The sequence below is a fragment of the Hordeum vulgare genome, chromosome 4H, assembly GCF_904849725.1.
Source record: "Hordeum vulgare subsp. vulgare chromosome 4H, MorexV3_pseudomolecules_assembly, whole genome shotgun sequence".
NCBI classification, from domain to species: domain Eukaryota; kingdom Viridiplantae; phylum Streptophyta; class Magnoliopsida; order Poales; family Poaceae; genus Hordeum; species Hordeum vulgare.
In genome coordinates this window covers 3,147,530-3,161,759 of record NC_058521.1, presented here as the reverse complement: position 1 = coordinate 3,161,759, position 14,230 = coordinate 3,147,530, and the positions used below count along the sequence as shown (strand labels likewise).

General features: G+C 46.9%; 2 protein-coding genes across 2 annotated transcripts; one reads left to right on the top strand and one right to left on the bottom strand.

Annotated features, from left to right (window-relative positions):
* Nucleotides 1–4,317: 4,317 nt before the first annotated feature.
* LOC123450950 (3-ketoacyl-CoA synthase 6-like) lies at nucleotides 4,318–6,050 on the bottom strand. The gene has a single exon (XM_045127967.1). It carries the CDS (start codon nucleotides 6,019–6,021, stop codon nucleotides 4,777–4,779), a length of 1,245 nt encoding a protein of 414 aa, XP_044983902.1. The 5' UTR covers nucleotides 6,022–6,050; the 3' UTR covers nucleotides 4,318–4,776.
* Nucleotides 6,051–9,934: 3,884 nt separating this feature from the next.
* Nucleotides 9,935–11,414, top strand: LOC123450949 (3-ketoacyl-CoA synthase 5-like). The gene has a single exon (XM_045127966.1). The coding sequence runs from the start codon at nucleotides 9,936–9,938 to the stop codon at nucleotides 11,412–11,414; it is 1,479 nt and encodes a 492-aa protein (XP_044983901.1). The 5' UTR covers nucleotide 9,935.
* The last annotated feature ends 2,816 nt before the right edge of the window (nucleotides 11,415–14,230 follow it).

Genomic DNA, 14,230 nt, shown 5'->3' with positions numbered 1-14,230 from the left:
GAAGGATCTGGTTTCAGATTTTTACAAGGAGTTGTACACCTCGAAGGACGTTCAGAACATGGAGGCGGTACTTTCTCATGTTCCCAGGAGGGTCATGAGGGCGATGAATAACATGTTAGGTGCTACATACACAAACGAGGAAGTGAAAGTGGCCCTTTTTCAGATGTTTCGTACAAAATTATCGGGCCCGGGCGGGTTTCTGGCACATTTTTATAAGAGATACTAGGACGTCTATGGTGAGGTGAGGAGAGCGGAGAGTGCATCAATGATACTTTCTTGGTTTTGATCCTGAAGGTAATGAATATGACGCTCCTAACTCAGTTTAGGCTTATCAATTTATGTAATGTCTTTTACAAAATAACTTTAAAAGTTGTAGCTAATAGGCTCAAACAAGTGCTTTCGAGATGATATCAGAGGAGCAGTATGCCTTTGTTCCTAGAAGGACGATTACAGAGCTTCAAAAGTTATGAATGCTTACATTTTATAAAAAGGAGCAAGTCACTCTTTTAGGGTGATTGGCGAGTTACGAGTTGTAATTTCGTGTAACTCTACCTCTGATTTTTTTCTGACCTTCAGATCTGGAAAATGAGTTAATGATTTGTTTTTTGTTCAAAAGGGTAGGATGGTTAACATGTTTCAAGCAGTTCCACACAAGAGATAGAGCCCGTCCCCCACGCAGACATAGCCAACGCCGCCGCGCGCCCTCGATCGAGAGACGACGCTAACACCATTCTCAAGTGCCACCATCGGAAGCTGCTAGAGAGGATGGTAGCCTTCGACATGGCTGCAACAGGTGTTAGGGCTAATAAGCCGCAGGGTGAACCGGCTGTGCCGGACGCGTATATGGGTGCGCATCGGGCACGGCGGGCGAGCCAGGAGCGCGCGTGTGTGTGTACGTGAGCCAGCGTGTGTGTGCGTGCGGTGCCACGGGAGCTAGCGAGGGTGCAATAGCCAGGACCGCGTCAGGTGCGCGAGGGGGCCGCGGCGACCGCGTCGAACGCGGGGCGTGGGCGCGAGCCGGCGCGTGCGGGCGTGGGGAGTGGGGGTGGCGAGTGTGTGTAGGCGAGGCCTGGCATGTCAGAGCTCGCGAGTATAAGACCCCTTGGCTGTGTAGCTCGCTGTGCTGAACTGAATGCGTGCTCGGGAGGAAATACAGAGGGTGCCGTTCGTGCGGTAGGAGATGTTCGAGCGCCGGGAAAATCTCTGTGTTCTTCCTCTCCTCGTCGGACCTTGTCTCCGGTGATCGCCGGAGTGCAGAGGTTCCATTTTTCCACTAACAACAGGCAGGAGGTTTCTGGCAAATGTGCAGAGATATTCAAAGAAATTATCATTCTATGTCATTTTTAGTTTAGGTTCTGTAAGCGTTGTCATTACTTTAGCCACTGTTGCCCTTATGTTTGCCAATCGTGTAGTTTGATCCATATTAGTTAATTTCTCTAGTATAATGAAGATTAATGTTGTATCGCCAATCGTTCAGTGATCAACCTTGTCGTACTAACATGATAATTCTGTAAACGAGCTTCTCAACTCTTTTTTTGGTTTTGAACTTGGAATATCATTCATTAAACTGGCTCAGCTAAATCAGGGTAACAGTGTAACAGTACAATTTGGAACAGTGCCTTTCTCGAATCAATCTGTAAACTCAGAGATTGTGTCTAGCTTTGCAAGCTAGGCAACATTGGTACAGACGCGACAGTATAAAAGCAAACTGATCAAACTGACAAAGACTCCTATGATGATCCATCTAACATACAAATATACATGATGTACCAAGATGTGAATAAGTGCAAGTTAACCATTTAGTCTTAGTGCAAACGATCCACGGCTAGGAGTATTGGAATGTGACAGAATTGGCAGCCAAAACAGGAGGCGACAACAGCATAACATGCGGCGACAGGTCCCTGGCAACAGTCAGGACTGAAATGGCTGAGGCAGGCTGAGGCACACAATTCCGGCATGAGACCGGCAGCGCCCCGCACCGGCACTAGGTAATAATGTTCCAAATCGTCCATTATTCGCCCAACAATTTCTTGCTCTTGGGTTGTAAGCTTCTGATCTGCTCAACCTATCATCCAAACAGATCCAAGTCAATTGAACAGATACACAAACAGATACAATTCAACCTCGGCGATCACGTGCCTCTTGGACGCCATCGCGCGTGGCACCACGAGGCGTCGGCCTCCTCGACCTTGACGGGGCCACCGGTAGCCTTACTTTCCACCTTCTCCGTGACGCCATGGTTACCGAACCGGCGCAGGGCACATCTCCTGTATTCACCCCGTCTTGGACACGCTCGGATCCACCGTGGGCGGCTAGGGTTAACCCGCGACCGAGAGAGGCATATGCGGGGCGGAGGTGGCACAGGCTGCTGGGCATCGACGACGGCAGAAATTTGTGTAGTTGGGACTTGGGAGAAAGATGGAGCCGGCGGAGATCGAGATATACCCTCCATGATTGATATTTATCCGGGGAAATGACAGATCTACCCTTTTGGAAACCTATTAGTCCCACTTAAATTTTGTAATGGTACCACAATTACTTGTAATTTCATGTAATTTCAGTCTCGTGACTCTTATTTTTCTACCATTAGATTGGAGTGAATGGACGGCTCCTAAAATCACCGTAACAGTTGTCTAACAGCTACTATGCCCTTACGCTAGACATGATGAAGGCCTATGATAGGCTAGAGTGGTCATATTTGGAGGAAATCATGGGCAAGCTAGGTTTCTCACAATACTGGATTCATGTAGTGATGGGCATGATCAATTATGTTTCTTCTCTAATGCTAAAAGGCCTAATAGTGGCGGGTGCAAAATAAGCATCAGTGGCGGGCTTCGGTCCCAGGCAGGCGCGCCACTGACCTTCTACCACTCGTAAAAGGTCATATATGAGTGCATTTATTATCCCGAAGCATGAAATGAAAGAAAGGTTGTTGTAATATGACTTCTACCCTGTTTTAAAAATGTATCAGTTTACAGGGTAGGGAAATTTAAAATAATGAATGAAAAGGTTATGTAAATGTGCTAAAATTATAACATTTGTACAAATATGTTTTTGGAGGAGCTACAAACAGCTGCAGAGACAACTTTAACATCAACAAATGAAGCAGGACTAATAGCATATCTCGATTTCGTTATTTAAGCAACTTTCAGTTTCACAGAAGAGAAAATATACCATGATGGATCGAAATGGAACAAAACATATTACAAATTGTCCAATTTCCACATGTAACTTGTTGTTTGAGGTACATCATGCAAGAAAAACTACCCTGTAATACTGCAATGGTCGAAAGGCTACTGTTATCTGTCGACGATGCCATATAATATAAATTAATTTTCAGTTTTAGACGAACGGAAATCTAAAGTGACAGATTAAGATGATGCGAAAATGATGCTAATGATGTATAATTCCTACATAGGGCGGAGCCACATACTGCTACATAGAGTAGTGGCAAACTATAAAATGAAGAAAATGATGTCGTAATATGGCGACTACCCTATTTGAAAAAAATTCCACTTCCCGAGGAAGAGAAAATCTATAGTAATGAATAAAACGGTTACGAGAAAAGTGTTGAAATTATATCATTTCCACATATAAGTTGTTGGAGGAGCTACATATTGCTGTAGAGACAACTTCAGAAGCAAGAAATGAAGGAGGTGCACCTCAGACGGCGGCGGTTCCAATGGCGGCGCTACCTCGGGAGGCACAACTCCGGATGATGAGGAGGCGGTGGCATAGCCACTTGGCTGCGGTCTGGGCCCTTTGGGGCCCCATCTGGGTCAGGGCATGGCTTGGCTACGCCTGCGACGACTCCGTTGGACGGAGGTGTGGCTCGTGCGAGGGGTTGCGGAGACGGCGGCGCACCCATTGCAATGCGGTGACACGAGCTTCACGAGCCATCTCGGGCTAGGTCGGGCCTACGTGCCTGGTGTGCTCCCCTTGTTGCGTCTGGTCGGTGACCGCGGAGGGCGGTGGAGGCTGTCCACTCCCGTGTGGCTGCTGACTCTGCCACTTCTCGTTCTCGGCCGCTACCTCTTGGACCCGTCGGTCCCGCTTCACTCTTCATGGTAAGGCGGCGGCGGTGTCTCCAAGACTGTGATGGCTCATGTTGGTGGGCGGCGTGTTTGGTGGAGCGCGACAGATCAATAAGGGTGGGGTGTGTGACGGACAGGAGAAATCCCTGTCGGCATGGCTGGCACTGACGCGGCGACGCCCGTGGGTGCCGTCCTTCCTTCTTGAAGGGCGTCGGGTATCCCAGTCACCCACGCCCCTCAGTGTATTGAGGAAACGCTAGGATCAATCCAGGCAGCAATGTCGTCAGCGTCGTGATCGTTCTTGAAGGTGTTGTTTGATATGAAGTGGTCTGAAGTGGTAGGAGTGTGGTGGATATCTTTGGAAGACGTAGCGGTTCGGGATTATCATCGTTTTCATCGATCTGACTCTGTTGTCATTCATTTCATTTTATTTTATTGAGCATATACTTGTGTTGTGTGCCCTAGCAGTGGAATTTTTGTTGTATCGGGTGGTTGCTATATCTTATATATCGGGGTGAAATTTTATTTCAAGAAAAAGGTTGCCGTGTTTTCAAACTAAACTTGATATCGTCGCCCCGATATTAATTGCCATAAAAAACGTTAGATCTGTCATGCCTAAAAATTGACTTCAGATTTTTAGTGTTTCGTATTTCATTTTATTTTGAGGCAAACTAATAGACCCTTATTACATCTGCACGGATAGCCTTTTTTAGCCGTAATGGGGCTCATAGGCAGCAGTAAATTAATGCTTGAGAACATCGGGAACATCCACCGGATATGTGTGGATGGACGTTGCCCACGGCCCATGGGCGTTGCGCGCAGGCTGGATGCACTCCCACGCCGCACTATTGCACTTGAACCCGGAACCGAAGCCAATCGTCCACACGCGGTCGCCCCTGCGCATGCGGCCCTTGGCCTCGATGTAGGCCAACTCGTACCACAGCGAGCTACTCGACGTGTTTCCGAACCGGTGCAGCGCCATCCGCGATGCCTCCACCTGCTCGTCGGAAAGGCTAAGGCCCTTCTGCAGCTCGTCGATGACGGCACGGCCGCCGGCGTGGATGCAGAAGTGCTCAAACGCCGTGCGGAAGTCGGGGATGTACGGCTTCACTCTCCTGCTGATCACCTTCCGTGCGACGAAGGAGAAGGCGAACATTAGCTGCTCCATGGCCGGCAGGACGAGCGGCCCCATTGCGGTGATGTTGGCGTTGAGGGCGTTGCCGGCGATGTTCATCAGGTCCTTGCTGAGGTTGATCCCCCGATGGCCATCTCCGTCCTCCTCCTGGAACACACACCGGTACGAACTGTCGTCCGCACCGGTGAGCGTGCGTACGACGTGATTTAGGCGGAATCGGGCCTTCGCCGGGGACGTCGATAGCAGCGCGGCCGCGCCGCCTATGCGGAAGAGGCAATTGGGCAGGAGCATTGCGCGCTCGGTCCCGAAGTAGTAGTTTGGCGTGACGGTCTCCGTGGAGACGACGAGCGCGTGCGCGCCCTGGGGGGCGACCTGCAGGAGGTTCCTCGCCAGCTCCACGGAGATCATCCCCGCGCTGCATCCCATACCGGCGAGGTGCATGCCACGAATGTCGCTCCGCAGCTTGTACCTGTTTATGATCATGTCCACCAAGGAGGGCGTGGGACAGAACAAGCTGCAGTTGACGATGAGTATGTCGATGGCGTCGGGGGCGATGCCGGTCTTGACGAGCAGGTCGTCGACGGCCGAGAAGGCCACGAGCTCGAACTCGGCGCGGGCGGCGTCAACCGTGCAATATTTGTGCGTCCCCATGTAGTGGTGCGTCGGGGGCAGGCAAGTCTCGTTGCCGAGCCCTGAGCGCTCCAGCAACCGCGTCATGAACCGGATGCTGCGCTCGTTGAACTCGGGCAGTTGTCTGGCGTGCTCGAGAAAAGTCGCGAAGGGTACCCGGCAGTTAGACGGGGTGCGGAAGCCGGCGTAGTCGACGAGGTACACCGCGCGCGGACGCAGCATGAGGTAGATGGTGGCCGTTGCGGCCGGTAAGAAACTGTGATGAAGGGAGTACAGTTTACACATGTCTGTTGGGGTGCCAACTTACTACAGTAGTTACTCTCTAACTCGTCGGCGTATGTAGTTACACACTAGCTACACAGGATGATGGATTTCCTGTGGTATCAATTAGACTTTGTTTGAATCATAATAGATTATAATAATCTGGATTTTAAAGATAGATTATATAATCAAGTTAAAAAAAAACCTAGATGTACATGTTTGGAGGTCAAATTATATAAATTGTAATCTAGCTTTTTACATTGCATAATGACCTGTCTGCGCACCGCGGAGAAAAAAGATGAAGAGTGGCGGTGGCAGAAATTAGTAATTACCTTCAACTTTACAAAGATAATGCATTATTCGCAATCCATAATCTGGTTTTATCTGAGGTAGAGTAGATTGTGAGTTTTTAATAATCTGTCCATCTAATTTTTATAATCTACAACATAATAGATCCTGTTTGAAGACAGTATAGATTATAAAAATCATAATCTGAATGGTTCCAAACAAGCCTTAGTTAGGTTAAACTAGCAAAAGAGCCCGTGCGTTGCAACGGGAGAATGCAAGGCGTGAGAATCGGACTCGAATGCATAGATATTCTAATGGTGCTGTATTATCGAACATGTCAAATATGTACCCTTAGGATCCTTGTGCAGGTCAGATAGCGTTACGGATTTTTGTTCACGTTTAACTCACTTTTCTTCTTCTTACTCCACTCATTATCTTTGTCTCCCTTGCTTGGGTATCTAGGAACATCAAAAATACAGTATAGCTTAGAATTTATCGAGATGCATTGAATCCTTTAACAAAGGACCACATCACTGTAATGAGAAAAACTCATGCAGTCAACCTTGTCATCTCATCTGCATTAACTGAAGTATGAATCAAATCCTATAGTTCAGTTGTAACCATAAACGTAAAACAGAACTGTAACGGAGCAAAACTAAGACTCATTAACTGATGGAAGTTTACTCGGATTTCCTTTTTTGTGGAATCGTTGTTGGCCTAACAAAATAGCAAACAATAGTAGCTAGCTTTCCCGAGAAAATATCAAAACCGCAATCTGCACCAATTACAGAGGAGATAATTGGAAATTTGCCACTTTCAATATATGGCTTCTTAAAATTGTCATTTTCAAGATTGGCTTCACACATTTTCCACTCAGCTCGTTGGCTCCTTGATTATCATGCCACTTTCCTCCTACTTTTGATTTTCATTTTCCTTTAACATTTATAAGCACTGGAAAAGACCAAACCAGCCCTGGTGCATATACACGTACTATCCAAATTTCAGTTGACACTTTGAAGCGGAGGACAGCGTACCGGCCACCTAGAATACCGGGTGATCTTGTCAATGCAGACTGCTTCACTGTTCTCCTTGACGCAGAGTGCCGCAGATCGTCTAGAGTCTAGACGTCGCATGCCGCGGATATTCTCAGCGTCTCGAGCAGGACGGCGGGCTGTGCAGCTATGGCGCGCGCGGAGACGGCGCGAGCAGCAAGCAGCCTAGTGGCGCCGGCGGGGGCTGCTTCAGTAGCCACTCTTATCGACATCCTCAAGTAGTTGTCTCCTGTTCTCCAATTCAGTGCTAGCTGAACTTGAGAGGAGACCAGAACCTGTAGCCGCGGGCTGGCTCGAGTGCCCGCGGTGGGCCGCCTCGGCCGTGTAGTAGGCTCTCCTCACGAGCTCCTCGCGGAAGATGGCGTGCCGCGACTGCGCGCCGGCGAGCACGGCGGCCGTGGCCATGGAAGCGGCGGGGCCGGCTTCCTCGCGCCCCGCCATGGCGGCGCGGGCCCATCTCGCGGACGGCGGGCTTCGGCAGGGGCACGGGAGGGCTCCACTTGGTCGGAGGCGCGCGCGAAGGAGAGGGAGAGCAGGGTCCGGCACCGGGTCATACATTGCAAGAATCATAGATCAAGTTGGCCAAACAAAACCCACAACTTGAAGAGAATTACAAGGATATGAAATCATGCACATAAGAGATCAGAAGAAACTCAAATAAGATTCATAGATAATCTGATCATAAATCCACAATTCATCGGATCTCGACAAGCACACCGCAAAATAAGATTACATCGGATAGATCTCAATGAAGATCATGGAGAACTTTGTATTGAAGATTCAAGAGAGAGAAAAAGCCGTCTAGCTACCAGCTATGGACCCGAAGGTCTATGGTGAACTACTCACGCATCATCGGAGAGGCAATGGTGTTGATGAAGAAGCCCTCCGTGTCTGAATCCCCCCCTCCGGCAGGGCACCAGAACGTGCCCTAGATGGGATCTTGCGGAGACAGAAGCTTGTGGCGACGGAAAAGTATTTTCGTGGCTCCCTCTCGTGGTTTTGGATTTTCGGGGATTTATAGGCGGAAGAAGTAGGCTGAGGAGCCACAGGGGGCCCACAAGCCTGCTAGGCGCCCCCAGGCCGCGGCTAGGGGGCTTGTGGCCTCCCGTGGCGCCCTCTGCCTTGGTTCTCAAGCTCCCTACGTATCTTATGTTTCAGAAAAAAAACTTTTCGGAGGTTTTATTCCGTTTGGACTCCGTTTAATATTCTCCTCTGAAAAGGGTCAAAATAGATATAAAAGGCATACAAAACATTTAAAGTTTGACCAGATAATAGCATGGAACCATCGAAAATTATAGATACGTTGGAGACGTATCAAACATTTTCATAGTATTTATAGTCAACGGAGCATCAATCATAGACAACTGATCATCATTAATAGACAACTAGGCATCAATGTTTGGCAATTTCATAGTATTTGTAGGCAATAGCAATAAATGTACTTTATGTTTTCTGTCATTTTCTCATTTTTATAAAAATCAACCAAATAGGTAGTTTAGCTAGGCCAAAAAGTAAGTTTCTTTCTTTTAACTCTAAAGTTGCCTCAATATCACCTAAATCTGCCCAAAAAATGAAGTTTGTCGAAACCTATTCATATGGAATCTACTTTTGAAGAACTCGTCGTAACAAAGACAGCCGTAAAAATGGATCTCAATTGTAACGCTCGGTTCAAAAGATATAGTTTTTTAAATAAAAAATAAACATAATTAAGTACGCTGAAAAAGGGGCCAAATGCGCTCTAAACAACTAATCAGCGCTGCGAGCGTCCAAAATTTTAGGGAAACGCTTATAACCGGTGCATCGGCCGAACCGTTCGGCCGGTCGCACGTGGCCTGTGCGGTGGCTGGCCCACACATGCAACATTTTTTAGCGTAGATTTGCTACAACCGCGGTTAAATTTGCTACAAGCATTTTTCATTTGTTGCAACTTGTCCATTAAAAAGTTGCATCCACGTTTGGTTGCAACTTGAGTTTGTTGAATTTTTTTGCTACAATCGTGTTAATTTTTGCTACAACCGGTATCATTTTTTGCTGCAACCGTTCACTAAAAAAGTTGAACACACGTTCGTCAGAGTTGGAACCCGAGTTCATCGGATTTTTTGCTACAAACTTTTTTTTTGCTGCCACGCATCATCAACTTCGTGTTTTTGCTACGATCACATAGATATTTTTTTGCTATAATTATATTTTTGTTGTAACTGTTGATGAAAATTGCTGCATGATGGACGAAATTTGTTACATCGAGAAAAAATTGCTACATGAAGATCTAATGACGCGGCCCGTGTACAACTGACGGATTGGGCGACCCGCCCGCGGTCGCACGGCCGGCGTGCGAGCGCAGAGCATTGCTCAAAATTTTATGTATTTGTGAAATTTTCTCTTTCTTTGTTCTCGGAGGCGAGGAGAATTCACTCCTGCTTTCTCCAGGCCCAGGCCCCGGCCCCGGCCCTGGCCCTAAAAGTACTTGTGTTTTATGCATGTCTTTAAAAGTCGTCCATACCGACCGCCTCGCGCGTCTATCCGTTGAGCGCCACCATGGGCATATCACCTCACACGAAGCACTTTCTCTCCACGGTAATCGTGCATCTTGCATGCACCGCCATCCTCCAGATGGCAGCGGAGCTCTGTTTTCCCATGGAACTCCTGGGCTGGTCTCAAGCTTTCCAACCCATCCACCGCCTTCTCCTCATTGGTCTCCTTCCCGCCCTGTACCTGGCCATGACAAAGCGGCGTCCCCATACGGCATACCTCGTAGACTATGCTTGCTTCAAGGGTAGTCCCACTTGTCGCGTGCCGATGTCCACCTTCATTGAGCATATGAATCTGACGCCGTTCGTGGAAGGTCGCAGCATCCGGTTCATGACGCGCGTACTCGAGCGCAGTGGCATCGGCGACGAGTCCAACCTGCCCCCCTCTGTCAGCTACATCCCTGTTTACCGAAGCTTGGAAGAAGCGCGTGCTGAGGCAGAGCTGGTCGTGTTCTCTGCCATCGACGACCTGTTCGCCAAGACCGGCGTCACCCCTGACACCGTCGGCATACTCGTCGTCAACTGCAGTATCTTCGCCCCGGTGCCGTGCATCAGCGACATGATCGTTGGCAGATACAATCTCCGTGATGACATCCGCGCTGTAAACCTGTCAGGCATGGGGTGTAGCGCGGGCGTGACAGCGGTGGCGCTGGCGACCAGACTACTGCAGGCGACGTGGCCTCAGCATGGTGCGCACTACGCTCTGGTGGTGTCCACGGAAACGCTCACCTCCAACTACTACGTGGGGAAGGAGCGGCCCATGCAGCTTTCCAACGTCCTATTCCGCATCGGTGGCGCCGCTGTGCTCCTCTCGACATCCAAGGAGAAGGCGCGATTCCGTCTCACGCACCTCGTGCGAACCATCACCGGCGCCGCAAGCGATGCCGCCTACTCGTGCATCTTCCAAGACGAGGACGCCGAGGGAGAATTAGGGATGAACCTGTCCAAGGACCTCCCGACCGTCGCCGCCGACGCGCTGAAGGCCAACATAACGGCCATGGGGCCCCTCGTCCTGCCGCTCACCGAGCAGCTGCGTTTTGCAGTGCTTGCGGTAATGTCTTCCATATCGAGGAAGCTGCCGATCAACGGCAGGCAGGTCTTGAGGCCCTCCGTCCCGGATTTCCGCAAGGCGTTCGACCACTTCTGCATCCACACGGGGGGTCCGACGGCGATCGACGGCGTCCAACGTGTCCTCGGGTTATCCGACCAACACGTCGAGCCGCCGCGCATGACCCTTCACCGGTTCGGGAACACGTCAAGCAGTTCGGTGTGGTACGAGCTGGCGTACGTGGAGGCCAAGGGTCGGATGTCCAAGGCTGATCGCATCTGGATGATTGGGTTCGGTTCCGGGTTCGAGTGCGTCAGCGCTGCCTGGGAGTGCATCCGGCCGGCGGAGCAGACTGACAAAGCATGGGCTGAATGCATACGTCGATACCCCGTCGGTGCGCATTACCGTGCCCGTCTGGCAGAGACCATCGAATGCTAGCTAGAATTAATCCGCGTACCAGCTGCCGGACTACTCTATGTCTATGTGTGTAGAACAATAATCATCGTGCACTATATATATGATGTCCCGACACCTTGCTGCTGGAAACTTGCTAACAAAATGCATAAAAGTTACTAAAATCTATATCTATCTATATTTATACTAATTTAAGACTTTTAAAAAATTACCACGTTAATTAATAAATTAGAACCGTTAATCTCATGAGTCCGAATTATAACGATATAGATTAGATATGAATTGGCACATTGATCAATAAAAGGGTCATGGTATTTTTAAAGGCTCAGAGATCAGATTTCACTTGCCCTTCATAATTCTTTATCTCCAGTTCTGCATGCAAAGTGAAAATATCCCACCATCCCTTTTGCCCACCCATGCAAAACAAAAACAAAAACAAAACCATATGCCTTCCTCTCCGTTATCTCTATCTCCCATGGAAGTACGTAATCCATCATCCCTTCCTCTCTCCAATCTCTCTCTCCCCCGTTGAAACCAAAGCTATTGCTCTCTCAAACTAATGCAAGAAAGTTGGGCCAAGGATATGCCATGGTGAAGGAGTTACTTCCTCACATTTATTTTCGCGATCTAGATCTGGTTTGTATCTCACATACTTTGTTTTGATTTTTTTTCTTGCCGGTTGACCATCCTATCTTTTCTCTTGAATTCGGCTTCAGCTATTTTTTGTTCGGTTATTTTGTCGTGTTGTGCTTGAATTCGTCCTACTTCCGTTTTCTTCGTTGGATTTCCTTTTGTACCCTGAATCTTCTCCCTAAAAAAATCAACCCTTCATGCAGATCGACTCATAGCCCATCTATGCCCATCAGGTGATTCAGAGCATAGCTATATCCATCACGCCCATCAGGTGATTCAAAGCACAACTATATCCATCAGGCAAGCGTATAATTAGAACTATCGTCTATACCAGAAACATTGCATTCATATACACGTAATTGACCATATGGTTAACAACTTCAGGAAATTTATCCAAGATGGTTCAGTGAAAATGATTTCAGATTTTAAGGTTATATCTGCACGGATTCTCCGTTCAATTGTTAGGCGACAAGATACTTATTTTCTTGCCCACAATGAAAAATCAAGATAGTAAAGGCCTCAAAAAGATCGAAATAGCAGAACCACGCTTCACATTTTCTAGCATTGATGTTCCTCCCACAAGAGAGGACTATAATATTTACTTTCCGGAACAACTATATTTTTTTAAAATAATTAATTTCAATGTTTTCTTCATATTAACACCACTTTTCATTTGGCAGTTGTCGTTGCAGTGGCAACTTACATCGGACATACCAAAAAACATAGACACTCATGCATGGGATCTCAAAGATTCATGATATTGTGATTCGAATTGAGTGAGTATGTTGAAAGAGCTAAATGAGTACAAGTGCTAATAGTTACGACTCTTGGAATGTACATGGATGAAAAAATTAATGCGACAAGGTCAGCCAAACTCATGACGATTGTTTAGGCCGTGTTGTCACCGTAACATCAACAACTGTCAAGAATCTGAAAGGTGTGTATTTATATCAATATGCTACAAGTATTGCTAGCTATGTGTATATTTATTGTATAGGATGGTTACTATCAAGTGCGCACATAGTACTCGCTATCATCTACAAGTGCAACTAGAGTTTATGTCCATTTGAATATCATCTGGTAATCTAATACCTTTGAATACAACAGTTTGGTGCAACCGAAATTGATTTTTACACAGCAAAAAGGAGACCCAAAATAATGATTTCACAGCTCCTGTGAAGATGAGCTACTGATTGGCAGTATGCGAAAGCATAATTTGCAGGAACATCAATTGTAGATGTGCATAACGCCGTGATTGAAGATGTGCTCTTACTTTATTATTTATACTTGGAACACGCTGAGTAGAACTCCGTTGAAGATGTGCTCTTAACTTATTATTTTCTTTGAATAATTTTGTATATATGATGCTCCCATTTGATTTCAGTCTGGTACAAAGTCGTGGATACAATTTAATAAGTCCATAGAGAATCAGGATATAGAATTACTGTTTGTAGATGCTCTATGTTAGGACGTCCTTCTAATTAAAGAGTTGTTGTAATAGAGCCGACAAATAAGTAACTCATAGATTCTTATTTCTTTATATACTATTTCAGATTGTGAATAATTTAATGAAGAACGATTGAATGTGCAATCACCTGGTAATTTCCTTAGTAAGGCGTGATATGTGCAAAATTCAAAAAACATGGTGATGATGGTCCCACTGTATCGCCTCCCAGGTTTCCTTTTTGGATCATTTACTAGGTTGCATATGTATTAATATTGTAAGAATTAATTAACATTTGAGCACTACTTTTTGTACCTGATACAGAATTATGCATTCCGTTAATTAAAGTCATATTTTTTTGGAAAATGAATATGTCAGTTAAGAGGAGTTTGACTACCTTTTCAGGAAGTTTTCAGGGCACCGAGTAACGACTAATGGAAGCTTAGATCTACGTAATGGGATAAATGTAAGATAAGAGCTCTGAAAAAACAAAAAAACAACGCGTAGCTTCTACAACTCTTCAAGTTTGAAGTTTCTTCTAGATTTTCAGTCATATGAGGTCAGAAATAAAATATATGTAGAGGGCAACTATCTCGTCCCATTTTGCGGACATTCCCTATTACCAGCAGGCGGAGGCGCGGCGGCACGCTGCACCTGTTGTGAGTCCCATGTGTGAACTTTAATTCTCGACTTAGTGCTTCATTCTACTCATTCACAATAACCAGACAAAAAATAAATATAATGAAAGAATATAGACCAGAAT

Excerpts from the sequence above, each read along its gene's own strand:
- LOC123450950 (XM_045127967.1), bottom strand. The coding sequence starts at position 6,021 with ATGCTGCGTCCGCGCGCGGTGTACCTCGTCGACTACGCCGGCTTCCGC.
- LOC123450949 (XM_045127966.1), top strand. The coding sequence starts at position 9,936 with ATGGGCATATCACCTCACACGAAGCACTTTCTCTCCACGGTAATCGTG.